At 42.7% G+C, this 26587-nt stretch overlaps 1 protein-coding gene across 22 annotated transcripts in view; it reads left to right on the top strand.

The window, feature by feature from the left end:
* Heph (polypyrimidine tract-binding protein 1 heph) overlaps window positions 1-26587 on the top strand; it is a 349521-nt gene that overhangs the window by 299991 nt on the left and 22943 nt on the right. For all 22 annotated transcript variants that reach the window (XM_070655595.1, XM_070655603.1, XM_070655611.1 and 19 more), the window contains one exon: window positions 11537-11674. In XM_070655595.1, the coding sequence (XP_070511696.1) occupies window positions 11537-11674 (138 nt within the window). The remainder of the gene's footprint in view (window positions 1-11536; window positions 11675-26587) is intronic.

The raw sequence follows: 26587 nt of genomic DNA, 5'->3' as shown, positions 1-26587 counted from the left end.
AGCCAAGGGCGGTTTTACACGCCCGGTCCCTGCGAGCTTTATCGCCGAGAGGAAATGTCTCTTTTGCTCCCACCCTCGCGGTCGAAATTTCGGCCCGACCGCAAATATCTTATCTCGTGGGACGAAACGTCCGCGGATGTTATCTCGTAACATTAGCCGGCACTTTATATCGATGTGTACAACGGAAATGATATCGAACTTCGTAATATTATACGTCAAATAAAGTTCACGCATCAGTTGATACGTCAGCACCGCTGGCGATCTTATTTTTATTTTTATGGGAAAGGCTTTTATAAAAGGCACTGCCTTTATAAATTGAATTCGGACGTATCGGACCTGCGCGTCCGTTGTTCTTAAATGCTACGCGCGCGTTATCATTATCTCAAAAACGAGAAATTGCATGTAATTTTTTCTTGGCGGTATGGTGGGTCGAAATAGATGAACTTTTCACTGGCACGCGAAAAAAAAAAAACTTTCCGACACGCCGCAATTCAATAGAGTAGACTGTAATTCAACCTAAACTGCCGTGTAATTTAACATTCAACATTTCCGACAAAAGTAAACTTCACGGAACGGTTGATTAACTTCCGCGTTTATTTATTAATTCACGATTCGCGGGACGGAGTCCGCGGGACATTTTTATGGGCGCGCTTTATCGCACCTGTGCGCAAGGCGGCTCGTTTATTACAACGTGCGTGTATATGTGTGTGTGTAGCGTTGCCGTAAGAAAAAGTGCAATCTGCGGTGCGATCGCGATATGTACTTGTCGCAGCTTCGAGGTCATAGCTAACGCATTTGCGGCGTATGCATAATATCTCGCGTTTGATTTGAAGATATTAATTATGTCCGATAATTGTAATACGGATGGAACGACATAATCATAATTGCTGACAACGATGTTACTGCAGTTGTTGCGTGGAGATAATGGGCACCGGTATTAGCATGGGCACAACAGTTAACCGCGCCATTCAAATCATCCGATGAAATACGACATTATGCGAACCGTTATCGAGGCCAGGTTAAAACAGAAAGAGAGAGAGAGAGATAGAGAAAGAAAAAAACACATGTACTTAGCCCTCGTTAGTTAGGAGGGGGGAGGAGACATATGCAAATTGCGTACCCTCGCGCACGAGAGGGGAAAACTCCCTTCTGCCCTCTTTTTCACCGCGAGTTAAAGGCGTAAACGGTGCCGACCTAATCCATCATTTCCACGCATTCGACGCGCTTTTCGCGTTTCTCGTCATATTTCACCCCCTCCGCCTCTCCCTTGTAAAGGAGGAAAAAAGAGCTCCCTTTGCCGATGGCGAGAAAAATCGAATATTTTTCCCGCAACAAATCTGAAAGGTTGCCGTCTCTCTCCGCCCGCTTCCCTGCCCCTTGCGTCACTGGAAAAGAGTACGGCCGTTTCCCACTCCCAATGCCTTTGTACACCCCCTCGCTTCGGTATCGGATCTCGGTATCTCGGCTTTGTATGCGTATCGCGAAGCCGCACACGCGAGCCTATTGGCGCTTTTACCAATACCAGGCGCACGAGGGGTCGCCAAGAGCTCGAAGATAGATCGTTCAATTTTTTTTCCCCTCCGTGCCGAAACGTGGACACGCGGGACTCGAGAAATAGGAATGTCTTCGGAGGACGGGGGACACGTCACCTCTTCGACGAAATTCGACTTCTGCCGCGTGAATTTTTTAGACAAGAATTATCCCGCTGTTTTGTGGGGTGATTTGGAAAACGTCACGCGTTAGGGGTGAATATCATAGTACCCAAGTGTGTCGAGAACAATTTTCTGAAGGTGCATAATGGATGTTTATGTCGTATCGCCGCGACGTGTAACGTAAATGCGACGAAATTTTGAGAAAAATAAAAATTGAAAAATACTTATGATATATTACTTATGATATATTGCAAACAAATTTTTAAGCAAACTCTGTGTGTATTTTTCTCGGAGTTAATCGCAATTTTTTTATTTTATTTTTTTTTTTTTTTACGAACGCGCCAAAGTATCGCATTAATTCAATTGAGAAAAATTATAACTTTTTTTTCTCCTATTTTAAAAAAGTCATAAAAGCTAAATATAATTTTTGCTTTATTGTACAGCTTGTACAATACTCCACAACGTCGAGTCCAAACGCATTACGAAGAGACTCGAGTCTCTCGCGGCATGCAATAAAATAATATTCTTTACTCACCGATTTGATGCGCGGCAGCGGAGATATCTGCAACGCAGTACGATGATACTGTAACAAACAAATAAAAAAAAATTAATTGTAGAGGCGGTCGGAAAATTGTCACTGAATATAAAATAATTATTTTAAATTTTTAATAAAGTAAACTTCTTTGTTTAAAATATAAAATTTCGTACTTTCTCAAATATTAAATTCACTATTATATTTAATTGTTATTGAAATAAAACATTATCAATGACTAATGGAGAACTCTATTTTAAAGAAATAAAAAATTAATCTTACCGAAACGTTGCTCCGCCGAAGCAGGATGCCCTTCCTGGGCTTGCTCCTTCTCTCAATTGAAACGTGTCGAGCCGTCGTTCTTTCGCGTGCAAGAAACGCACGAAAATCGAAGACTTTGTTCTTCTTAACCGTTCTGAAATTTAAAGCGTTAAAAATTAAATAATACGCCTAATATAATACGAAATATACATATATAATATAATATATAATCAGATATTAAATTTAAGGTCTTTTTAATTTTTATTATTTTTATTTAATTAAAATTACATCTTTCTATCGAAATCATCTAAAGTCCGATAGGTTTGACCGTTATATGAGATCCGCTAATCTCAGCTGCGCGTACACACTTTGACGTGAGACACTATCACGCCTCTTAATGCTTTGACTTCGTTTAGCATCACGAATACGCGATGTCGAAAATAGCTGCGACGATTTCGAACGGATTCCTCGCGCGGCGCGAGCTGCTTTGGACGCGCGGGAGGACGCGACGGGGTGGAAAAGGGGTGACGCTACAAGCCGGGAAGACTGATTATTCTGACTGCAGAAGAGTCCGTCTGGCTGGGTGGGCCACTCCATCATTTTGACAGCGGCGAATCCCGCTCGTAATGTCGTCCAATGAACGCGCGTTCTTTATCCCGCTCGCGAGGTATGTACAAGTATTGAAAAAAAAAAAAAAGAGAGCGCGAGAGGAGAAAGGGCAGAAAAGACAGGAAAGAGAGAAAAGAAAAGAGGGAGAGATAAAAAAAGAAAAGTAATAAAAAAAAAAATAAAAAAACAAAAGTCGTGAAAAAGCGAGACTGTCGAGGGGTTGAAAAACTCGGCGCGTATAATGGAATACGCAACGTCGCGTGCGTACCTCAATAGAAGGGGGTGAGAAAACGGTGTCAGGGTTGCGCATGATTGAAATCGATGGCCGTACCGTCGACCCGGGCCAACCAAATTCTATCCCCCGATCCGAGCCACGGTAACGACGCGCCGTTCACGTCGCCAGGAATGCTGCACAAAGACCGGTATCAGGCAGAGATCGAGCCGTGAATACGAATTTAATGGATAGAATTTAATTTGACAGAATCACATATGGGAGTTTGTTTTTTTTTTGTTTTGCCCGCTCGAGGCGCGCTTCCTCCATGTCGTTTGCCGCGCGCAACGCAACGGGATCGAGGTGAATTAGATTGAATCGAAATGGACGTGCAAAGCAGAGATATAATACAAAAAAAAAGAAAAAAAAAGAGAAATTAAAAACGCCTACACACACTTACGATGTTAAATATACGATTCTCTTTACTAGGCTTTCACGATTTTTTCCCGATTTGCGCGTATCGGGAATCATTAATTAGCCCCGAAGCTCAGATTTACGCGACGGTGGAGCGGCGAATAATTTTTCGCGATCGTCCGCGACGTAGAACCAAGGATCGTGTTCCCTCTTTTCTTTTTCTCACCGTTTCGGGCTCAAGCGCGGATTTTGTCGCTGATGAAGTTCGTCCGATTACTTTTTTATTTCGTGCCCCTCGCTGTCCATTAGCGGTGATATACACGTTGGCTCCCGCCGTCACGACTGCATCTCCGTATACGTATACGGGCGGAAATTCCATCGCCGCGCCCCGGCCGATGAATTATTCAGGAAAAATTTTTGCGCTGCTCGTGTAACGAGCGTGCGGCACTTGCCGCGCAGTTTTCTTATCGCGACCTTCTACGTTTTTTTTTTTTTTTTTTTTCTCTCTCTCTCTCTCTCTCTCTCTCTCTCTCTCTCTCTCTCTCTCTCTCTCTCTCTTTCTTTCTCTTTCTCTTATCCGCGGAACATTCCGCGGATAGCCGTATTTCCGACGTGTTATCCTTCCTCGTTTCGCCAAGAAATCGCGGGACGTTTCCCGGCGATTCTCCACCGACTTCCGAGTGTTCATTAATTCTTAATTCCTTCGCTCCGCCTTCGAGCGCATGTTGCGCAGCGAGAGAAGTCGTTTCGTATTCGTTGGAACGAAGTTAAACAATGTATCGTGAAATAATTGTCGGTGATGTTAATTAAAGGTCAGAGAAAGAGGGAGACGGAGAGAAAATCGTTCATCAAAATTCTCACTGGCTACTCTCCAGGAAATTGCTCGAGAGTGCCGGGCGCGGAGGAATACTATTATTTAAAGATTTATTAAAGTGAGATAATAATTAAGCATCAAACTTTTTTTTTTGGCGCCGTCGACCGATAAGTTCACGAAAATATTACACCTCTCCTAACGAAGTAATTCAAATCTAATAAAATGCGGCGTCGGAGTCCAGATGGGTTTTAAAGCTGCTGCCGGTGATATCGCGGTCCGCGGAATCCTCTTATTTTCTCAGACACTATTATTTTCTCGGGCAATTCGACAGAGAGCGAACCGAGCGGGACAGACGGGACTTACTCTCGAAATTCTCATCGCAACTCTCATTCCGCCGAAACAAATAATTCCCGGGCGAATGTAATTTATTTGGAGTTGCGGATCGAACGCAATTAAGCAATGGGGACACAAAAAAAAAGAAAAAAAAGATAACAATGGTCGGAGTGACGGTATTAATCATTCTCGGGGCTGCCGTCACGTTTTCAATAACTCTGACGGCGAGGGGGAGTATCATTACTCAAATTCAATGCAATTAAACGAACAGTGTATTGCTGATCAAATAACTGGTTTCGATAATAATACAAGCCTCTAAGAGAAGCGGACGATATTATTAAAAAAAAAAAAAATCAACGAAATGGCCGTTGTGCAATCATTAATCGTCACCTTTTTAACACCGCGTACTACCGGCTCGTATTTTATCGCGAGATGTAACACCGAGCGGCATTGCTATTTATCATCGCAGTCGTTTTCATTCAACGCCTTTCATCGGAAGGACGTTCCTCAAATGACAAAAAAACTAACCAGGAGAAACTTCACCCGCGAGATTCGGGACGAAAACTTCAAAACGCGATCGGTCCCGAAATATTTGAAGGCTGACTTTCCTTTGAGCTCGTACCGAAGTTCAAAAAGACTCAATTTCGACCCGAGATTCTCACGGCGAGCAAGAATTTACATAGGTCATGACGCGTTAGTGCGAACGGATTGGTTTATTGTACCGTGGGAAATGGAGTTGCAAATTTCCAGATAGACCGTGAAGTTGCGGAGATCACGGGAAATATCCATGGGCTCAGACCTCCGCGAGAGATCGCCTGTAAAACTTTAACGATTCGTTTCGCGCCGCGATGCTCAGGGAAAATTTTACGAACGCGATCTCGATCTCGCGGCGGCTTCCGGCGCTGGAATACAACCGTGAAAAAAAACCCAGGATCTGCCGGATCTTTTGCACAATGGCAATCGGATGCGGAGGTGGCGATACGCGTCGCGAATCAGGTACTATGGGTGAAAAAGAAGAAAAAAAAAAAAAAAAACAGGAGGCCACGTGGGAGTTCGAGAAAGAGAGGGTGAGGATAGGGGTTGGCGGATCGGCGGTAACGAGTAATGGAAGGTTATGATAATGTTCTCAGTCCCGGCACTCACCGTTAGTTCCGAGGCCGAGCTATCAAAGGGGGATAGAAACTACCCCTAGGAGTAGTTATTTCACCCCTTGAAAGCGGCTTCGGGCAAGTGCATAGCCGCGGTAACGATCCGGACCGAGGCGTTCCGCCGCGGCAATCTCGTAGCCTCCTCCTCTCCCCCTTTTTCATCCTCCTCTTTCCCCTCCCGGAATGCAGGCCGCGCACGCGTTGCGGATCACAACGTTCTGGAGAGATATTCGCCGCTTTATCACCCACCGGGTCTGTTTTTAGTGAGGCCGCAGAACTCACGTATGTATCTCTGATATGGGCGAAACTATTCGGGCGCGAAGCGGGCAGCTTTTTTTTTTCCTCTCGAAACACGTCCGGTGTGTTCGTAAAATGGAAGGTCGAGAAAAACGGAATGTTATGGGAATAAAATAATTGTATCGACAACGTTTAACAATGGTTACGTCGGATTTATGAACGATTGTTTATGTAAGAAGACAGAAAAGTGGGTAATTTTTTTTTTTTACTTCTATAATTTTTATAATTGAAAAATCGTGGAAAATCGCACAACGATTGGAGAGACCTCGTGTATCACCGAGCTGCCGAGCACCGTAAAGCAGCCGTGTCTCTGGGCTTTCATTGTGCGATTCGCGATAACAATAATTAGAATTATTATTTCACGGCGAGAGTTTCGAACGGGAATTGTAGTTTTCGGGTTGAAGACTCCTTCCCGGTCTCTGAGGATCTTTCTTTGGCGGCTTAGAGGACGGCTTTAATTGAGCCTCTCCAGGCCGCTTCGCAGATGGTGACTTTATTATCGACATTCAGTATAATTAAGTCGGTCTAAGCGGGAAGGGAGCAGATCCCTTCCGTCTCTCTGTCGTAATCTACAAGTACTGGAACGGAAAACGGTTCCGTCTTTCAATGTATTGCAATGTTTCTCGTTGAACAAAAGATATAGTCTCGCTGCAGCGATACGCAAAGGGAAATAAATGTGGCGCGATTAAAACGAAAATTGAGAAGTAAAGAGAAGAAAAAAAAAATTGTGCATTTAATTTATTTAGTTGCAATTTATATTTGGAGCCACCGCTCCGTAATTAAGTAATGCATAATTTTGTTATTGCTAATTCTTTACTTCATATTTTATCTGCAATTCTGAATATTTCGCGAAATATACAAGCAAATTTCTGCACATATAACGAAAATTTTATCATACAGCACAGTTGGTATAACGTAATTCTAACATGAACATATTATAATTTTAATTAGCAACTAATTCGTACGGTCGTCACATATTATAATATATTAATAAATATTAGTAGCGTACGTTTCTTGAGCGTGCAGCTGTTTATTCTGATATAAATTTATGTTACTCGGTCGTGGAGATGAGTCATAATTAAAATAAGATGATGACAACTGTGACTTCGTTATTAATTTATGCTGTGTCCTCGAGAGCACCGCTAATGGCCATGACGCGATATAATGGGAAATCTTTGCGCGCGAGATCAAGAGATTTATCACAAATCCGTGGAGCTCGTCCCGGAAGAGGTACAATATTATTCCGTGGCATAATTAGCCACGCGTGAAAGTCACCGGTGTTCGCAATTAGCAATAAATATACAGACTGACGGACCGCTCTACTGACCGGGAGAAACTAAAATACCCCTCTCTGTCTTTGGCGCCGATAATCAATTTTTGTTCCGATAAAGCGGCAAATAAAATTAAATTTCGCGAAAGCCGGCGTTCAAGACGGCAGAAAATTTCTTTCGCGGCGGTTTGATGGGATTCCAGGAATCTCTCAATATCGCGTGTCTTTCACGAAAGACGCATGGTTTCGATAAAAAGGATTGCATTGAGAGGGTAAGCGGTCCCGGGAATTCCTCGGGAAAAAAAAAAAAGACGAAGACGGGGGTGGGGAAAGGGGAAAGGGCAGGAAATAAGAGCGAGGAGCGTCGGCGCGAATTTATGTTCCGCACGCATGGAAATTTATGGGCCGCTAATTGGAGGGGTGGGATCGGCATCGAGGTGAAAAGATGGGAAACGAAGATGGAACGTAGCGAAGGGGGGCCGGGGAATGTATGCCACGTAACTTTTCGGATTAATTCTCGGATAAAATGACCGGCCGCACGCTATTCTTACAGACAGATGGGAAGGGAAACAGCCGTCAGTTAAGGTTTGTCGAGCTAATTAATTAACAGCTGGCGAACTTTCATTCTTATCCCTCCCGTCTTGCACTTCTTTTAATACAGAGATGCTAAAACCAACTCCCTTTAAAAAAAATAAAAAGAAGATATAATAAAAAGAAAATCGCGGCGATCTTAAATATTACCTATCGCGAATTATCCGTATTGTAATTGCGGGCATAATTTAAAATCGAACAGCTGCACTTTAATTTACTCTGAACATTTATTGCGTCTCATTCTCATTTCAATTATGCTTTTGACATTTTACAGTTATTCTCTTATATTTTAATTGACCTATTTCTATTCCACGTGATCCCGACGTTCGGTACTTCCGTAAAGCGGTTACAGTTAAAAACACTTATGCCATCAACATTACATGGCGCCGGAAGCTGCTTCGAATTTGCGCGGAAACTCGACCGGACCGCACGATGCAAACTTCGATAAAATTGCTCGTAAAATTATTAGCGGATACGGTCGGCGCTCATAATATCCGTCGTACTTGCGACGACGCCTCAATTCGCTTTACATCGCAATTAAACGTAGGGATGCGTGTAACTGAATTACACACTACAAAAAGTAGCGCCTCGGGTGGGTGGAGGGAGGGGTGGCTGTCGTGAAAAACAACGGCGATGTTACAAATGACCGTTGGCTGGTGTGAAGAAACAAGAGCGCAATGAAGCGAGCTTTAAAACGCCCGTAAATTCCGCGTAAGATCTAACGCGCGGCAGTGAAAGAAACACTGGCCATTTAACTATTCATTTAGCCTCGGCACACTCGTCTGCGAGAAACGGTGTTCGTGCAAGTTTTTACATAAAGAAAGATTCACGTGTTACTGCCAGTGGCTCCTTCTCCCTCCTTCTCGAGAATTTTGAAATACACGTTAAAAATCATAAAGTCCTTTTATGCGCGATATATTTCTCTTTCCCCAGACTTCTTACTTGTCTCTTCTTAAAATACGCCCGGGACGTTTAACGTGATTGCGAACCGAGATGAGACATTAAAACCAAACTCCCGGTTGTCTTTTGCTGCGATTAACAACGAATATTTAGGAACCGTAATAGGACATCTCTTTTTTTTTTTTATTATTTTAATCCTCTCAAACACGTGTAGCTTAACGTCCCCGCGAAATCGGAAGTTTCTGCGCCAACGTGACTCTCGTGAAATAGAATTTTACTTCCGCACCAAGCACTTCTTTCGAATTGTTCCGATTATCGTACGTCGCTGAAAAACCGTGCCACTCGGTTTCACCTTTTTTTTTACCCTTTTACTACTTTTATAACCTTCCTCGATACATCGTATTTTTTTTTTAATTCAAGACATTGAGATAAAACACCGCGTATTTAAAATGTAATATATCTACGATTTCTTTCGCGAGAACGGTATCTTTCTTGTATATCAGTTTTCTCGCTCGTCTAACCGGTTATCGGAATTGCTTTTGTCTCTATTAAAGACGTCGCCTCGTATATCGCCTCGAAAGAAGAGCTTCGCTGTACGAAGCCGTGTGTATTCCTTGCTGTAATCCGAAATGGCTTCGGATAATCGTTGCACGCACTATAACTATAATCAGTTTTTTTTTATACTTTTGTTTTATTCAGTGGCTAAAGCCGCTTTTACCGTGCCCGCGTTAATCCATTAAACAAATATATAAAATTGAATAACTAGACTTACATGAAGCTGCGTGAAAATCAATTATTACACTTGCACTTTATGTATTCGTATTTTAGAATATTATAATATAGCTTTGCGTCTTTCGATTTTAATTTCTTACCCACAGAGAGTTTTTAAGAGCGACACGTTGCTCGGGACAGCTTGTATAAGAAGATTTTACAGGACAATCAAATAATTAGCTCGCGACTTATATCTAAGAATTTAGTTATCCGGTAACTCCGCGGACTAGGAAGCGAGACGATTTTCCGTCGTCGCCGTCGACGTGGAAATTTCGTTAGGATACTCAACTCGAGAGAAGTTATTTTTACGAAGTCAGATTTAGGAGCCTCTCGCTCGGGCGGGCGCCGCGCTTTAATCTACATCGAAATTCTAATGTGGCGCGTTTCTTTAGCATTTTATGCTAATACCCGCCGCGTCGTACCCCTTAAAGTTCACTTTGACAGCTTTACCGGCAGCGGCAGCTGATGAAAACGGCGACGGTCCACGAGAGATGCATTTCGCACGTGCGAAAGATAGCAAGAGTGAACCTTTGCCAAATTTCTACCACGACTTTATTCTCAAACTGCAGAGAGATCTTTTCTACAAAGGCATATATTTATAAAGATTTTAAAATAATAATATTTTTTCTTTTTTATTGTACTTTTTTATTTTTTTTTTTTATAAGTACGCTTTTACAGCGATAGAACTTAAATTCTCAAAAAAGCAGACGATATATATTTTACATAAATTAAGTAAATTGCTCATCTAATCTGAACGTACAATAAATATTTTTACATTGCGCTAATTGTCCAATAAATTGAGAAGACAGGATCTTGGGAAATTGATTGTTGTAGAGCTCGCGACACAATTCCCGTTGATACGATTTTCTTTTCCAATCCATTTCTTTTTCCAATCTAATATTGGGATCGAATTTACCGGGTGTTTCACAGAGAGGGGAGGGAGGGGGCGGGACTCGAAAAGACACGGTTCCTTTTAATAACCTAGCAGCACCATTATACGGCTCTCACTTACAAAGTATAATGTCTCCTCGTTTTTACACTCAGTATGCGTCCAATTTTAATACTCCTTGCATCTATTTTCGTTTGCTCTCTGGCATTCTTCTTCGTTTTTCCTACTGACGCTCGCTTTTTCTGCCTCTCGCTTCAAAGAAATCATTTTCCATTCCGCTTCATCACGCTCAGCAGACACACCGAGAGAGAATTTCCGTAATCTCTATGTATCGTACGAAGAAGGAGGGATCATGCAACGCATCGAAGTCAGTAAGGTTATCCACGATGTATTTTTTTTTTTTTTTTTTAAGTCAGGGAGTTATCAATATTTTATTTCCTCTACTCTTGATGTAATATAGCCTTTTTTTTTTCTTTTTAATAACAAGCTTTTAAGTAGAATGTACATAAAAAGAACACTTATTAATTTTATAATCAAGGCTATTTTACATACATACCCTATTCCATATTTTAATTAGAATAATTGTATGTATTGTTTTATTATATTAATAATTAAATTAATCAACAGTAAGCCAGCTTTATTTATCCGTTTGTCTGCAGAAGTTTTAACAATTACGAAAGAAGATCGAGCTTGACGAAGATCGCTTTACTTGTGGAATTTACGTTATTCGTAACTTCGGCAGCTTGTAACTTTGTTACTTAGGGCGATGTGTAAACGTCGATCGCACCGAGCTGATTCCTCCCCGAAGTTTGCTTAATTCGTTTCCACTCTGCTCTTGTTACAGAACTCGAACAATCAGGTCGCGATCGCCGGGCAGAATCAGGTGTCCGGCGCCAGCGAAACGCAGGGCGGACCCAACACCGTGCTCCGAGTCATCGTGGAACACCTGCTCTACCCGATCACCCTCGACATACTCTATCAGGTAAGTGTGTACCTAATGTACCACCCGGTACGTGACGGCCGGCTCATTTATTATTTCTTCGTTTTATATTGAAAGCGGTCGCAGTCGGCACGCTGAATGCAGTATCGCGTGTAATGCAACGATGAATTATATACATATTCAAGTACGCCCGCGTACAAACGTTAGGAAGGAATGGAAATTTTTCACGAGTCGGCTACGTGACCGTGCGGCGTGTCCCGAAAATTTTTCGGCGGAACTTTTTATCGGTTCAGATTCGCGAGAGTGTCGCGGAACTGTCGTAAAATTACATCATAAAGTGAAAAAGAGGGGCGGGGAAAAAAAACGAGAGAGAAAGAGAAACAGCGGGGAAATACCACAGTGCAAACTTTGTGTTTGCGTGTTACCGGTGAAGGGAAAGTGTGCTCCTAATTGGGGAGACGCCGGGAAACGAAAGGGCTAATGCAATTTAACTTCGACGGATGTCGTCGCCGAAAAATGCCGCGCGCGCTCGGCCGGGAGTTGAATTAGTCGAATTTCGCAGACAATCCCGCGGTCGTTAACTCGCTCACGGATATTTGATCAACGTTTACAAGTCGGGCGTGAATTCCGCTTGATTAATCCGTTGCGACGCGCGGGAGTTGCGGCCGCGGCGAAGTTACATCGCGCTTTACATATTGAGTGCCTCGTCGCGGCCGGCGCCCCGGCGACTATTTGCAGTTTTAAAATTGAATATACGCTGGTAGCCACGCCGGGATAACTGAATTCGAAATAATTGATTGTTAAAATTACAGAATAATCTCCTTACGGGGGTGGGATAAATTGTCGGGGGCCTGCATCTCGCATTGCGGATAGACTTGGCCGCTGACGTTTGTTCGTAAGACGCTGATTGCACTTGCTCGCGGAATTGACACTTTACTTTGTTATCGAAATACTTTGAGGGACATTGAATTAAATTGCAGCATTCTAAACGTCGCCCGCTACGGGTTTACCTATGCAGATTTATGCAAATACGCTTTTGAATTACGAAAACTTTTTTATTTGAACAAATTTGTTCCCGCCAAGGAAAAGCGAAAGGCAATCAAATTAATAATTGCATTTACGCGAAACTTTGAGTTTTCACGTCTTTCGAAAATAATCCCTTTTAATTGCAGCTCGAGGAGGAAACGAACAGATTCGCCTGTCATATATAACATGTGACCTTTTTTTTATTTTTTAATATCATTTTCACGCTTAAATTTCCTGTTCACGATAACAAAACACTTCGTAATCTTACGAGGGCGTGCTAATGCACGAGATGGTGCATTATTTTTTCTTCCGAGCACGAGAACAAAGGGGGCAAATATTGTTGGTCATCATTAAGGAAGGGCGAGGCTTATCCCCGAGGATACCGGATAACGGGATAAGCGGGAGTGCTTCCGGTCCGGGTTGAGTGGCCCATGCATTTTTAAACGTACTCAATAGCGCCGCGAATAATATCCTCGGTGATAGTGTGTGTACACGAAAGCTGCACTTTCTTCCTCGAGCTTGCGAAAACAAGAGGCTTTGCCTTTGACGACACACGCTCACTCTTTTTTTTTTTCTTTTTTCCGCATCGATAAAACTGTCACGTTTAATGCGCCAAATTTTGTAATTATTTTTTTTTAATAAATTTATATTTGCGCGCCAATGACAAGGTTGCATTTCGCTTGTTACATCGAGCGCAATAACAAATTGAAATGGTCAAGAAATATGCGTGCAATTAATTTATAAAATGGACACGTAGTAATATAATTTCTCTTGTCAGCAATATTTAATAAACAGTTCGAAAAATGTACAATAGTTTGCCAATTAGTTATTCTGGTTGTTTTAAAACGTTTGACGCGAGCGCGCGCGCTCTGTGATCGCGTCAATTGCGACAAAGGATTTTTGCGTTTCTCCGAATGCCTCCGAGAAATTGCGAAATGGCGTGTAAGGAAACTATCTTTAACACTATCGATTTATCCAGGGGCGCCAGGTATATAGGATGGCGCCTTTCTTTTTTCTCGCGTGGAATCAGGTCGTTGCGGAACGGAGTAGCAGCGGGAGCCGCGCTAAGCCGATAATGGACCGGGCAGAAAACATTCCCGGATTACCAATTGACGATTGGCTGGCTACATGTTCGGCTGTATAAGTAGGCTTACACCGACGGTTTTGACAGAAGCGAAACTGGATTTGTGTCCGGCTGCTTGCGACTTGTAATCAGCTCGAAAGATTAACCCGCGTCAAAGCCAGCTATCTTGGGCTTACTTATTGGTCAGACGGATTCTTCGATCCTCCGGGCGTTATACAATTTTCGCGAAAAAAAAAAAGAGAATTTTGTCTCGTTCGAGCAGGTACTCGACGTTTGCTAGAAATTCTGAATAAACCGTGAACGATCAATTCGACTTGAAAATACATGCCGAAAAAGGCAGACGTTCAGCTTTGCGCAACAATTTTTGTTCGTAAAAGTGTGAGAGAATTAGAAATTTAAATTTTCATAGTTTAGAAAATATGAGTTGTTTAAGTCTATGAACTTTAATGCCACCGTGTCTTTCCGAATTTCAATTTTTAATAACGTTAATAAATGAGTTTATTACACATTCTGTATACGTGCCGCGCGCACGGTTTACTGAGAGTCTGACGAACGCTTGACTTGTTCTACTGCACATAATCCGCGATCCAGAGCTGTCCATGTAAATATATGTTATAAAAAATTTTTTTCAAGACTGAGTATTGCTTTAAAATCTAGGTTTGCTTGTTACTTCAATAAAAAATATTTTATTTTTTGTTATTCGGTTATTAAAAATTACATTATTTAAAATGTAATAGAGTTTGCGGCGACCGACAGAAACATAACTCCGCAGATACTTTCGAGAGTGTATTCGTGCCCGTCCAGATCTAGATGTAAAATAAAAATATCACGCACACCCTTGCAAACGCGCGTTTTACTGTTAATTTTATTATGTTCTTTCTTTGCAAGACAAAGGGGACCCTCGTGAAATTTCCATGTGTCTCTCTGGATTTCTCCCGGCATCGCTGGAACGGTCGCAAATGCGGTTTCTCCAGTTCTCGCGTCCCAGGACTTCGATTGTTCCTTCCGGCCGAATTGAATTTTAACTTCGTTCTTTATTTGTTCCCGGTTTGTTGCTCGTTCGCCGCGACCTCCTCGCGCGATTAACCGACCGCCTCCGGCGGCGAAGCCAATTTACGTGGCGGCGGTGGTGTTTCTTCCACCTTCTCGCGTCCCTCTGCCTTAGAAATCCTCCTCCGATATTTAACTTTACGGTCTCCCGAGCCGGGGCGGTTAAATGCCGCGAAAAGTCTGCTCTCGCGGGGCGGAAACTTCTTCGCGCTACCCTCGCGGGAAAGGTGGAGAAAGGTTGCGTCTCGGAGGGTTGTAAGAAAGGGGTGCAGGTGTTTAGATGCGTACTCTCAGTGCGGGAGCTCGGCTCTAAAAACTTGGTAATCCAGCCGATGCCATTAATCGACGTTCTCGCGCTGGGAAATTCTTAATGATCCGTGAGGAAAAATGTGTCGCGCGAAAGGAAAAAGGATTGAACCTAAGGAACTTGCCTCGCAGAGTTTTTCCTAATTGTGGGATTTCGGATTAACAATAATTTTTAACGAATTGCAGTACAAGCTTTTCGGAGCTGAACGGTTTAATTAAACAGCGCGGTGTCTCGTATTTAGCAGATTTTACATTTTGTATTTTAATAATATCTTATTAAAACGTTGAAGTGTATATTTAATGAACGGCAATAATACGCGGGGAGCGTAATGGTTTCCTTGAACAGATAGAATTTCTTTACGAATTCGATTACGCGGTGGACAAGCGAGCACGTTAAGTGACCATGACCCGTTTCCTCTACGACAATTTTCTCCGTCTTTTTTCCGCTCGCGGAGCGCATCGCGCGTACTTTTCCTCGGCTACCAGCCGCGAAACCCCGCGGGTCTGAGAACGCGTCGAAGCTTGAATGTAAAACCGGTCGTAATGTTCGCGGATACGCGCGGAGCGTAAAGGGAAAGACGGCGGGCTTTTAACATTTACGTCCCGGTTAAATGGTCCAGGAACTCTGCCGAGGTACACGACGACATAAACTGCCACTACTGAGGCCCAGTCTGCCACCTGGGACGCTCTAAATCTCATCTTATTAAGGCCCGTCTGGCGGTCTGAAATAGCGACTGCATCATCGGCGCCGAACGAAGGGTGAAGGATTACGTAGAACGCGGCAGATTTAATTATCTTCTCTTGTTTTTTTTTTCTCTCTCTCTTTTTTTTCTTTTTTAAATCCGCCGATTAAACCGGGTGTTTTAATAAAAAGTTACCTCGGAAATAATAGCTATATATGGCGGACGGTTTTATCTCGGATATTTTTTCATTTTTTTCTTTTTTTTTGTAACGCATTTTTTTATGAAAGTTTTAATTGATACATGAACATAAAATAAGGCGTATAAATATATATAGAAGATTTTTGAGATAGATATATCTACGGAGCTCATATTAGAGTTGGAACGATTTAACGAAATCACGGATATTGCATTTCATGTGTTTTAAAATCGACTGCTTTATTCTTGCATTACAAAGTCAACGAAAGTTTCATATAAATTGATGCCGCGGTTTTACATAATGAAAATTATTTTGAACCGTGAATTATAAATATGCGAGATGATGGATTTTGCGAATGGCTTGTCATCTAAATTTTATGGTCGCTAAAATGTTTTCTGTGCAACACGCACGCGTTTCGCGTGATGTTTTTTTTTCTCCCCCTCCTTTTTTTTTCTCCCAAATGAAAACCGTCGGTAGAATTATCAGAGTATACGAGGTGTATGTTTCGCGAGAGTCAAAAATCGAAGTGGCAGGGACAACGAGCGGAGTGACAGATACAGTAAATTAATCGCTCGGCGATAGCAGTCGGCGGTTTCGCGATCTCGATGGGAAATAGCGATGGAACTCGAAGAAAACCGGCGACGAGGGGGGAGGGAGAGGAGAGTGCGAAAATGGGCGATGAAAAGGGGGGAAGGGTCGAAGTTAGCACGCACAGAGGGAAACATTAATCACCTGCCTCCTCGTCCTGTATGATTAATGGCCGCTGGCAACCGTCTAATGTCTCGGTTCGATCGTTCCAGTTGCTCGCTCGTGTACGAGCAAGCGTTTCGGCGTGCGAGTGTTTTACGCCTTGAATCTGTTGGAGGCTTTAACACGAGTATAAACGCGAAATTATTACGGTTAACGTTGCTACAGATCGGGCCGGTTACTTTAATTATCTCGATTGTTGGCCGCCGTTCGATCGAACGTGAAAACGTCCGTGGCCTTTTTCCGTATTCTCACCGACACACTCCGGCAGTTTGCAGTTTACAATAGAAACGCACGCGTTCTCGTTTGACGATCGATGTCGACGGGCAAGTAGAAAAGTTGGCCTGGAAGCTCGTCTAATTTAAACATACGTATGTCGTAACGTACACTGCATTCGCGATTATGTAAATTTCTGCGTCGAGCACCTCGTTGCGCGGGATGATAAGGCATTTCGCAGTAATCGACAAAGTTTCGCGATGTTTATCTCGAATTTACTCTGAATTACATCGTCCTCGTTGTTCATGTTAATGGGGAGTGAGATTGCGTCATTGAAAGTATAGACTTGCGGAAAAGACCGTGGGCGAGAGTAAAGGAAAAACGGAGGGATTTTTCGCGATGATATTTGCGACGTTGGGGTCTTGGCAGCACAAAGATATTAAAAGTTATTTCGCTAATGGCCGACACCTACGACACAGGCTTTGTAAAAGCCCGCCTCGTGGCCTGCACGGTCCTATGTCATATCAGGATGCATTTGTAGCGATTAATAATGCAGCTAGCATTAACAGTCCCAGCTTATGTATCGTACCAACCACGCAAGTGCACAATATGCACTCTAAAACCTTTTTATAGGATTTGCAAAATTCTACGCAGATTACAAATAAGCTAATGTAAATGTAATTGTTATTGATTAATAATTGCCCAGTCGAAGACATAGAAAAATTTTTCCGCTGTTCAAAAAGTTTTGTTTTTTCCATAAACTCATAGTTATTTAAATCGATTTTTTAACTAAATTTTTTTTTTTTTTTTTAACATGCTATTTGTACAATATTTTTCTGTATCCCAACGTCGCGAAGGGAACTGATTCTTTGTACGTGCGTACAAATGGCAGAGAGAGGAATCTATTTCACCCGCCAATGGACACCCTTATAATCACGGGCTTCTTGGGGTCTCGAGAAAAATTGATCTCGCGCGTAACTATAATTGCACGACTCCCGAACTGCAATCGTTGCGATACGAAACATATTTCCCGAAAGAGGAAAAATTCGCGCGAACTTCCAGGGGAAACTTTCGCAGAAATTCCTATCCGTTTTCTCGCTCAACTTTTGCCCGCGAACACCCTGCGACGGTGAAGGGTAGGGAATAAGTTCGGATCTTTTCGCCCCCGTAAACTCCGACTTGCCGTCAGACATTGAGAAACTCTCGCTTGCCCCCTATCGGCGCCCGTGGGGTGTCCCTCCTTCCCCTATGTTCGTGTCTAAATGAATAACGGCAGGGAGCCGCGACGCAAGAATTGCGTTACTGCGATCGCGGCGTTATTGCGAGGCAAAAGCCGCGTCAGCATCGAACATTGATAATCGAGCACGCGAATTAATAACTGTTACATCAATCAATACGCGATGCGGTAATGGGTGGGCTTTTGCGAAACGGGATGAAATGAATGCGACGATATGGGAGGAGTTTGGTCACCTGTAATCCCTAGGGGAAAAATTCCCGCGAGATACCGTGAGCGATGGCCATCGGCCAAAGGGTCGCGTTCGATTTAATAACGAGCTGTTCTCGACATCTTCCCTTGTCCTTTTTCTGCTTGCTTTCCTTCCTCTCTCGAGAACGATCAAGGGGGCAACGGGCGCGACTGTGTTATACTTTTTCCACACGACAGTGTAAATTATTTTTTTTTCTTTTAAACAAATTTACGAACAAAGTTTTTTTTTTTTTTTCAAAGGGATTATGATTTTTGACAGTTCTTGTTGTTTGATCTATTCAAATATTACTGCGGTGGTTATATCTATGTATAAAACGTGGCAAAGGCTTGGATTCTATTAACGCTCTGTGCGATTAAATCTTTATGGAAATATTGACTGAGAAAAGCCGATTTTGCGAGTAGAATGTATAATGCAAACACCCCATATATTTATTCTGGGTTACGGGGATAAATTTGCGCGGGCGAGTCGGCGCGAGGGCTGCGCTCGAAATATGCGTGAGATGAATGTTTGCAGAAGAAAGGAATTATTCCTCGCCGACGAGATATCGAATGAAATTGTTGCGCGGCCGATGCATCTCCGCGCGTTCCGTAAATTTCTCAACAGCGGTGTTCCACGGCGAATTTCGGATCGGTCATTTTATTAATCATCGTGATATCACAGACTATCAATTCTCTTTAATATTTTACGCTTTTTAATATTTTCTTTTTTTTTATCAATTTAAGCTTATGCAAATTTAGAAAATAAATAAAAGAAAATAGAAGAACGTTGAGACTGCTCTTTTCTTAATTTGCACGCGCTTTTCCCGAGTCAATTTGCGCTTTCAGGAATACGCCGGAATGTTAAAGATCCAACACCGCACGCGGCACTGTCAAATAGTGGTGCGAATTGATTCGCATAGTCGACATGCCACAGCGAAACGGGGTTAAGGGGGGTCGCGTATGTGAATTAACGCGAGCACCCTCGAAATAACGCGCATCGGATATCTAGCACTGGGTGAACAGATAATCGCTTAATCGGACGCATATCTTACGTCATTAGAGGAGAGTTCGCCGCCAGAATCCGTCTGTGTATTCGAATTACAGCTGATCTCGAGTCTGAATTTGCATGTGTTATAATCGTGAGCGCAACTTTATTATTTGTAGCAATATCTACATATAAGTGCTCGAAAAGACAATTCATTGGATACGAACATGGATATATATATATTTTTTTTTTATTGAAAATCAAAATTTATCGCGGTGACTCGCGACAGTTGCGTCGGAGAATACGAATTTTTCGTTCACGGGCAATCCTCTTAGACCAGTCCGCGCTTCGAGGCAAGTTTAAGGTCACAATACTCCCTTATCGAAAGTTTTCTCATTGCGCACGACCCCGAAGTCGCGACAACGGCTACTTCGAGCCCAAGCCGCGTATACGTTTTTTTTTTTCCCCTCGTGCGCTTTCAACGCGCAATTCCATTTCGGCGGTGTAAGTACGGCGAGACGGCTGGTAACACAATGCAAGGGCGGGGGAGGGGAATATAAAATATTAACGATAGCTTTTGCGAGTCGCCTATAGATGAGCAAACGCGAACTCGCGTACACAAGCACGACACCGAGATTGCGATGCACAATGCTCTTTGTCCGCGATAAACAAAAGTTTTTTAATCAAACTACGCGCCAATTTGGATATGTCCGCGCAATAAAGAGAATAATTTTAAAAATCAATGAAATGGGAAAAATCGCGTTGGAGCATGATTGCGTGTGAAATGCAGCGGAGCATGACGAGGCCTCGGAATCCGATTTACGCGGACGTTACGAAATTAAGAACCGCAATCCCTCCCGAATTTTTTTTTTTTAATATAATTTCATCGCACAATATTCTATTAATAATTCCGCCGTTATTGAATTATTATATATCCGATTCGCGTAATCGCATATTGAATAACATGTATTTCGAGGCACATTAATTTCATTGCATTTACAATCGCTCGCTAATGCGAGGGGCAGACTCATTCAATTTCGAGTTTCAATTACATGAACTACAATAATGAATCGAATCAAATCCAAACTTCGCGTTGTACGTTGGATGACAATAATTTACGCCGGTGAATCATTCTTAATTTATTAATTGCGGTATACATTTTCGACGCGGAGTCGTGACTTAATTTTCTCGTGTCAAGACAATCGGTGAATAATCCATCTCGCTTTTAATTCCGGATGACCCGACTATCCCGCGATTGTTCGCCGATACGTTTCTTTGTTCGATTTCTTATGAAACAATAAGAAATAAAAATAAAATAAATTTAAAATTTTACGCATCTCGGCGCACTACTTGTCTCGTGATAATTAAGAGCGGCGTTGATTAGCGCGACGCGTCTCTCTCGCTTTCACGGCGAGTTTCCGCGCGGGGAAAAGGTTCGGATCGAACAGGAACCTCCGATAACTCATGGCCGGTCTGATTGCGAAAGTTATAACAACGCCGTTGTCTTTCGAGCGTTCGTCGGCGATGGACGTGGCCGCACGCGTAACGCGTACACGGACGTATCGATTGCAGATGTAGAATGCACGCGCGGAATGATTTCCCGCGGGAACTCCTCGAGCACACAAACGAGTGGCGCGTAAGTACGCGCGTACGGACAATCTCACGTACACAGTCGCGGTCTGAAAAGTATAGCTGGTAACGAGAACTATCGCGCCTCGCGAAATGTTATGACAGTTTGATTGCGATAACGACCGCAGCTTTTCCCGAACTTCCCGTGGACCGATTTCGGACGCTTACCATTAAATAATTCCTCGCCCTCTCGCTTTCTCTCTCGCATTTTAATTTACATTACATTACCGCGCGTAAACTCGTTTAATTCAAAGCGTAATCGTGCAAACCGGCCTTCGTAACGAGCGGCCGAAAGTTCAACTCTCGCGCGTGGACAATTCTCGACGAAAATATTAATAGACACCGAAACTATTCCGAGACATGGATCGCGACATTTAACCTTCTGCCGTCGATTAAAATAAGGGACGTTCTTTTTTCCTCCCCTCCTCCCCTCTGCGCGCGATTTTAACCCGTTGCGCATATTCGACCGCTTTTATTTTTGCATTCGGCGGCACGGTTTTTCTTATTTTAGACGTCGGCTATTAAAACACAGCTGTTATATCAACGTTCTTTATTCGGTTACTCATTAAAGCTACCATCGCGATTCGTGCACGCGTGTGGTTCCGATTTGTCCCAGTTTCAGTCCCGGCGGAAACTTGGAAACGCCGATTTTCTTTCATCGGCTGCCAAAACCGGGCGGGCCGATGTATTTTCAGATATCCCGGATTTCCTACGAACACGCTTATTTACATCTCGTCGGGTGGACGTATTTCGCCGCTGCTCGTTCACCGGGGCGTGAAAGCGGATTGCCTTAATCCATTCGTCATAAAGTTACAGATATCGGGACATCCAATATTATCGATATTACGTTCCCCCGGCGTCGATGTATACGTCCGGGCGCGGCACCAGGTTTCGTTACAAGCGCGCATTTTTTTTTTTTTTTTTTTTTTTTTTTTCGCGCGAAAAAGCGCGAATCGGCGACGCGTAGATTATAAAAATAGCACGGGTCCTATCGTCGCGTCGCCAATATTTTATAGGTACCAGTCACGCGAAGTGCTCGCTTGTTTAAGGATACAAACACGGACAGTGCTGTTTCGGCGATAGCCGCTGATACGTAATGGATGACGTAATTTCTAGCTGCCGCACGTGTATCGCACGGTGCGATATATCGCGAAGTAACGGCGACGGTCGAGCGTACTTCCCTAATCTCGAACAGTAGGAGGCGAACGCTAACGACGGCATAGGGGAATAATGGCGCAATAACGAACAGAAGTTTGTGTGTATTCGGCAGCAATCGCGGAATGCATCAACTGTGCCGATAATAAACGGCACCGCGCGCACGCAGACTCGAATTTCGATGAAAATACGCAGGGACAATTTGCGCCCCGGTGCACGGAAAGCGGAAAATTCGTCAGATTTCGATTAATTAATTAAATACCGATTTAATTAATTTTATTGTGTAATACGTTTGTAAAAAGACACGCGTAAATGCCAAAAGGAAGGCGGAGGCCTCCCTGTCACGCTCGCTGCGTTTATTTGTACGACGTCGACTTATCATCGCGAAGCAAACCGAAAAGAAGAAATCAAAGTAGCGATTCGAAATTACGACGGAATTAATTTCGAGTTTACGAGCATTCGATATTCGATGGGCAAAAATTCCGCTGAAATTCTGCCTGGAAAATTAACCTATCGTCTTGACGAACTTTCCGCGAGGTCGCATACCTTTTCAACACCGAGGGGGGAGGGAAAGGTCGCGGAACCGCTCGTTGATTATTTGTCCTCCGTACTTTACGACTTCTCCCGATTATCGTCGATTCGGCCCCGTTTATTGGGGCAATCTCGGGGTAAATACCGGCGGGACGGCGTCGCGACTTCATATCCGCTCGTGATCGAACTGTTTTCGGTCGGACGCATGCATCCCCCGAGCCGGAAACTCGACGGGAAAAATTCGAACGTCAAAATTGAAATATTTTCCGTTTTATCGGAAAACGGATAAAAACATGCGCGGACTGACGGTGTTGCGCCGTTACTATTGCCGGCGTTGGTGCTTCTCGCATTACGCGTTGTAAATAGCGTGCGCTGTTACCGCTCAGAGAAACGCGCGGTAGTTGCAGCTGCAGCTGCAGCCGCCGCGATGGCGAAGGTGGAGAAAGAAGAGGGAAAACGGTCACGGCCGGAACGAGCGAGTGAGCTATTACGGACGGTCTTGCGGCCTGTAATGGACGCTGCGGATGTACGAACGTAATGGATGGAACCGTAATCCATATATTCTAAACATTATCATCGTTATCACCTCACCGCCTTCGCGAGCCTTGGCCGGACCCGTCCGCGCGGACGATCCATCTACTTTTCATTTACGGAGGTTTACAATCCCCGGGCTTAACATCCAGCGATAATGGACCCGTGATAATCGAATTCTCTATTTGATGTAATGCGAGCCGACGCGGGAGATACTCGACCTTCCGGCTTGCGTTCGTGCCGCAGACGTCAGCGGAAATACAATATTTTCCAGGCTTAGCCGTGGTGTTCGTGACGTTACGCGGTGCATTTATTATTATTATCGCCGGTACTTTGCGTGCTGCTGCACTGAGGGAAGAAAGGGAGAGAGGAATGCTGTCCCACAAAAACATAACGAGTCGATGCAAAACCGCGCTCCCGAAAATTCGGACGCAATTACCGTAAAAATGATTTCCCGTTGTATGCGGTGAAACGTAAACGTAACGATAATGAGGGAATGTACCTGCGTAGACGCGCTAATTTTTATCGTTATCGGTGCCTCTTTAATGGGCGGACTGTAATGATTATACTCTGCGTTTATTTGCAAGGAAAATTTCATTACTCCCCGTTAACACAATCTACGTGCGTTTCAAACTATTTTTAACAGTTTCTTTGGAAAATTTGCTCGCCCTTTATCGGAAAAAGTTAATTGTTACAACCGTACAAATAAGATTGAAAATATCAAGAGAGACCAATTGCGAAACATACAAATTCGAACGTTATCTGAATCCTATTTTACGAAGAAGATCAGGGATTTAATTGTCGTCGAGATTTAATTTCCGCGAATGCTAATTTATTTGCTTAGTTTATTTTAAGCCGCGAGACTAATTGTTAGTTCAATTTTTTATTTCCCCATTAATTTTTATTAGTTTACAGATTTTGTTAATTATTATTTTTGTACATGTAATATTTTTTTGTTTGTTCTTTTTTTTTGTTCAAAACACATTGTAAAAAAGAAAGAAAAAGAAAAACGTGCGACTTACCAATCGATGCGCAGCAGCGGAGTTCATAGTACAACGTCGTTGATCTGTAACAAACAAATATAAAACATTAAATCTAGAAATGCTCAAAAGATTTTTTACAATTAAAAAAAAAAATTTTTATTTGCTTTTAATTTAATTTATCAATTAAATAATTAAAAGTAAAATTATTTGTTATCGAAGCGATAAATTTGTGTTAATTTTCTGTTAAAAAGAAGTAATCCTTACCCAAGCTGCTCGTTGCTCGGCGTTCCTCCACTTCAACTCCCCCTCCCTCTTTCTTCTCTCTCTCTCTCTCTATCTCCCTATCTCTCTTTCTTTGCCTCATCGGTGCGGAGTTCAACGCGCTATAAAAGAATTTATATGCCGCATATTATAATACGTTGAATATTGTATTGACTATTACATTGACTATTAATTTTAATGCACCGTAAATTTTTGCGTGGTCGATATGTTACGGTACTCGCTGATTAAATCACTTACTTGTATGCTAATATTCGAATGTATTGTATAAATTATATTTAAAGGAAGTAGAAACGTTTAAAGTATTATGTGAAATATGTACGTATATATATATCCGTAGCCGATTGTTAAAAATTATTAAATATAAAACAGTTTATTTTAGACGTGTGTCTACACGTCAACAAGGAGTTAAAGTAAGATTCACGCGGTTTGAAACGTCTAGTTTAACTTATCGTTAAGTTTATAAATTTGGTTTGGTCAAAAAAGAAAAGCGAATGTGTTTTAGAATATGAAACAAAGAGTGGGAGAGAACCGGATTGATTAATAATGGAATGTAGTACTTGATTGATAAGTAAATAGAAATTAATGTATATTTTTAAATACGGTAAAATTCTAAAACTTTCCCGACTCGGCTGTTCACTCTGTAACGTCTCGAGTATCTTGAAGAATAATGATTAATATACAGTGGTTCTATCAATATTTTTAATTACGAGGTTGTTCAAGCAAAGTAACCGGGAGAAATTACACAACGTACAAGTATTGCCGAATAATTATTTTCTCACATCATTAGCTATTTAATCTTCATTTTCCGTCGGGCAGCTTCCAACAAAATAACAATTTTTTTTTTTTTTTACAAAAACTCTTTAGAGAAAAAGACCTTAAAAATTTATTAAGGAACGTGCCAAGGTAATCTAACGCGACTGCATTGAATTTTGCAAGTAAATTTTTCCCTAGAGAGAATACTTGGGCTAGTTTGATTAAAGAATTCCGCTTTTCGGAATTTTCACTCGTTCATGCGTGTTATGAGCATTGCGGAGGTGAATACACGGCTTTGTCGTATTATTTAGAAAAAATGCCTTCTAGTTCAAGCTTCTGCTCGGCATGCGAAGGGTCTTTGTCCCAATTGGTCCACGCGTGCATCACAGATGCAGCTTGGTTACATACATATTTTCTCTCTGGGGCTCACTAATTACGGAGCCGTTGTGTAAAACCCGCGGCGCGTGTTTCACATTCTTTCGAGCCGCCTTTCAGGTTATGTCCCATCTCCCTACCCTCCCTTTTTAACTTAAAAATTTATTTATTAATTCGACATATTTTTATCTTCGCTAAAACACGCGAGCAGTAACATAAAAATGGAAAATTGAAATAAAATTAATATTATTATTACATGTATGACGTTATCGTGAATTTAATCGAGGGACGCGCTCTCTTGACGATCTCGAGAAAGACGGCTCGCGGAATCGCTGTAGCCCGTTGTCAATTGCCCAAGACGATGACGAAATTTAATTATGACACGAATGGCACTTAAAAAAAAAAGGCTCGCGATCGACCAGTCGAAAAGCCATGTGACGGAAAAATCATTAATGCTGGAGGCAACCAGGGAGAACGTTTGGGAGAACCGTATACAGTTGACCATTGCGAACGCAACGGTTATACCGAGCCAAATATTTGCATTCGCGGCATTAATGTGATCATCGGCATTGTCGGCCAAATATATGACAATGACGGCCGGTTTGACGTGAGCCGTTGCGCGATTATTAGCCCGCGGCTCGACAGTGTATACGCCTGTAAATATTGCGTGATACTGCGCCCGTTGCCGGTTTTGCCTTCCATCGTCGCCGCTGCTCTCGCCAAAGAGGCCTTTGAAAATTCATATGAGCTTTACCACGGCCTTTGAATATCGGCCCGGTATTTATACAGAACGCCATTTCGCGGCCGCCGCCTGTTGTGTGTCGCAAATCAATTTTTTAGACCGCCCGTCCGGTTATCGTAATTACGAACTGTTTTACTGGGGGATTCCGATAGCTGCTTTTACCGTGGATAATTGCCGTGTTATAAGTCTGATAATCCACGCGCTCGTTTTGCAGCC

Source organism: Cardiocondyla obscurior, linkage group LG04 (assembly GCF_019399895.1).
Source record: "Cardiocondyla obscurior isolate alpha-2009 linkage group LG04, Cobs3.1, whole genome shotgun sequence".
NCBI lineage: Eukaryota > Metazoa > Arthropoda > Insecta > Hymenoptera > Formicidae > Cardiocondyla > Cardiocondyla obscurior.
This window is presented reverse-complemented; position numbering and strand designations above follow the sequence as displayed.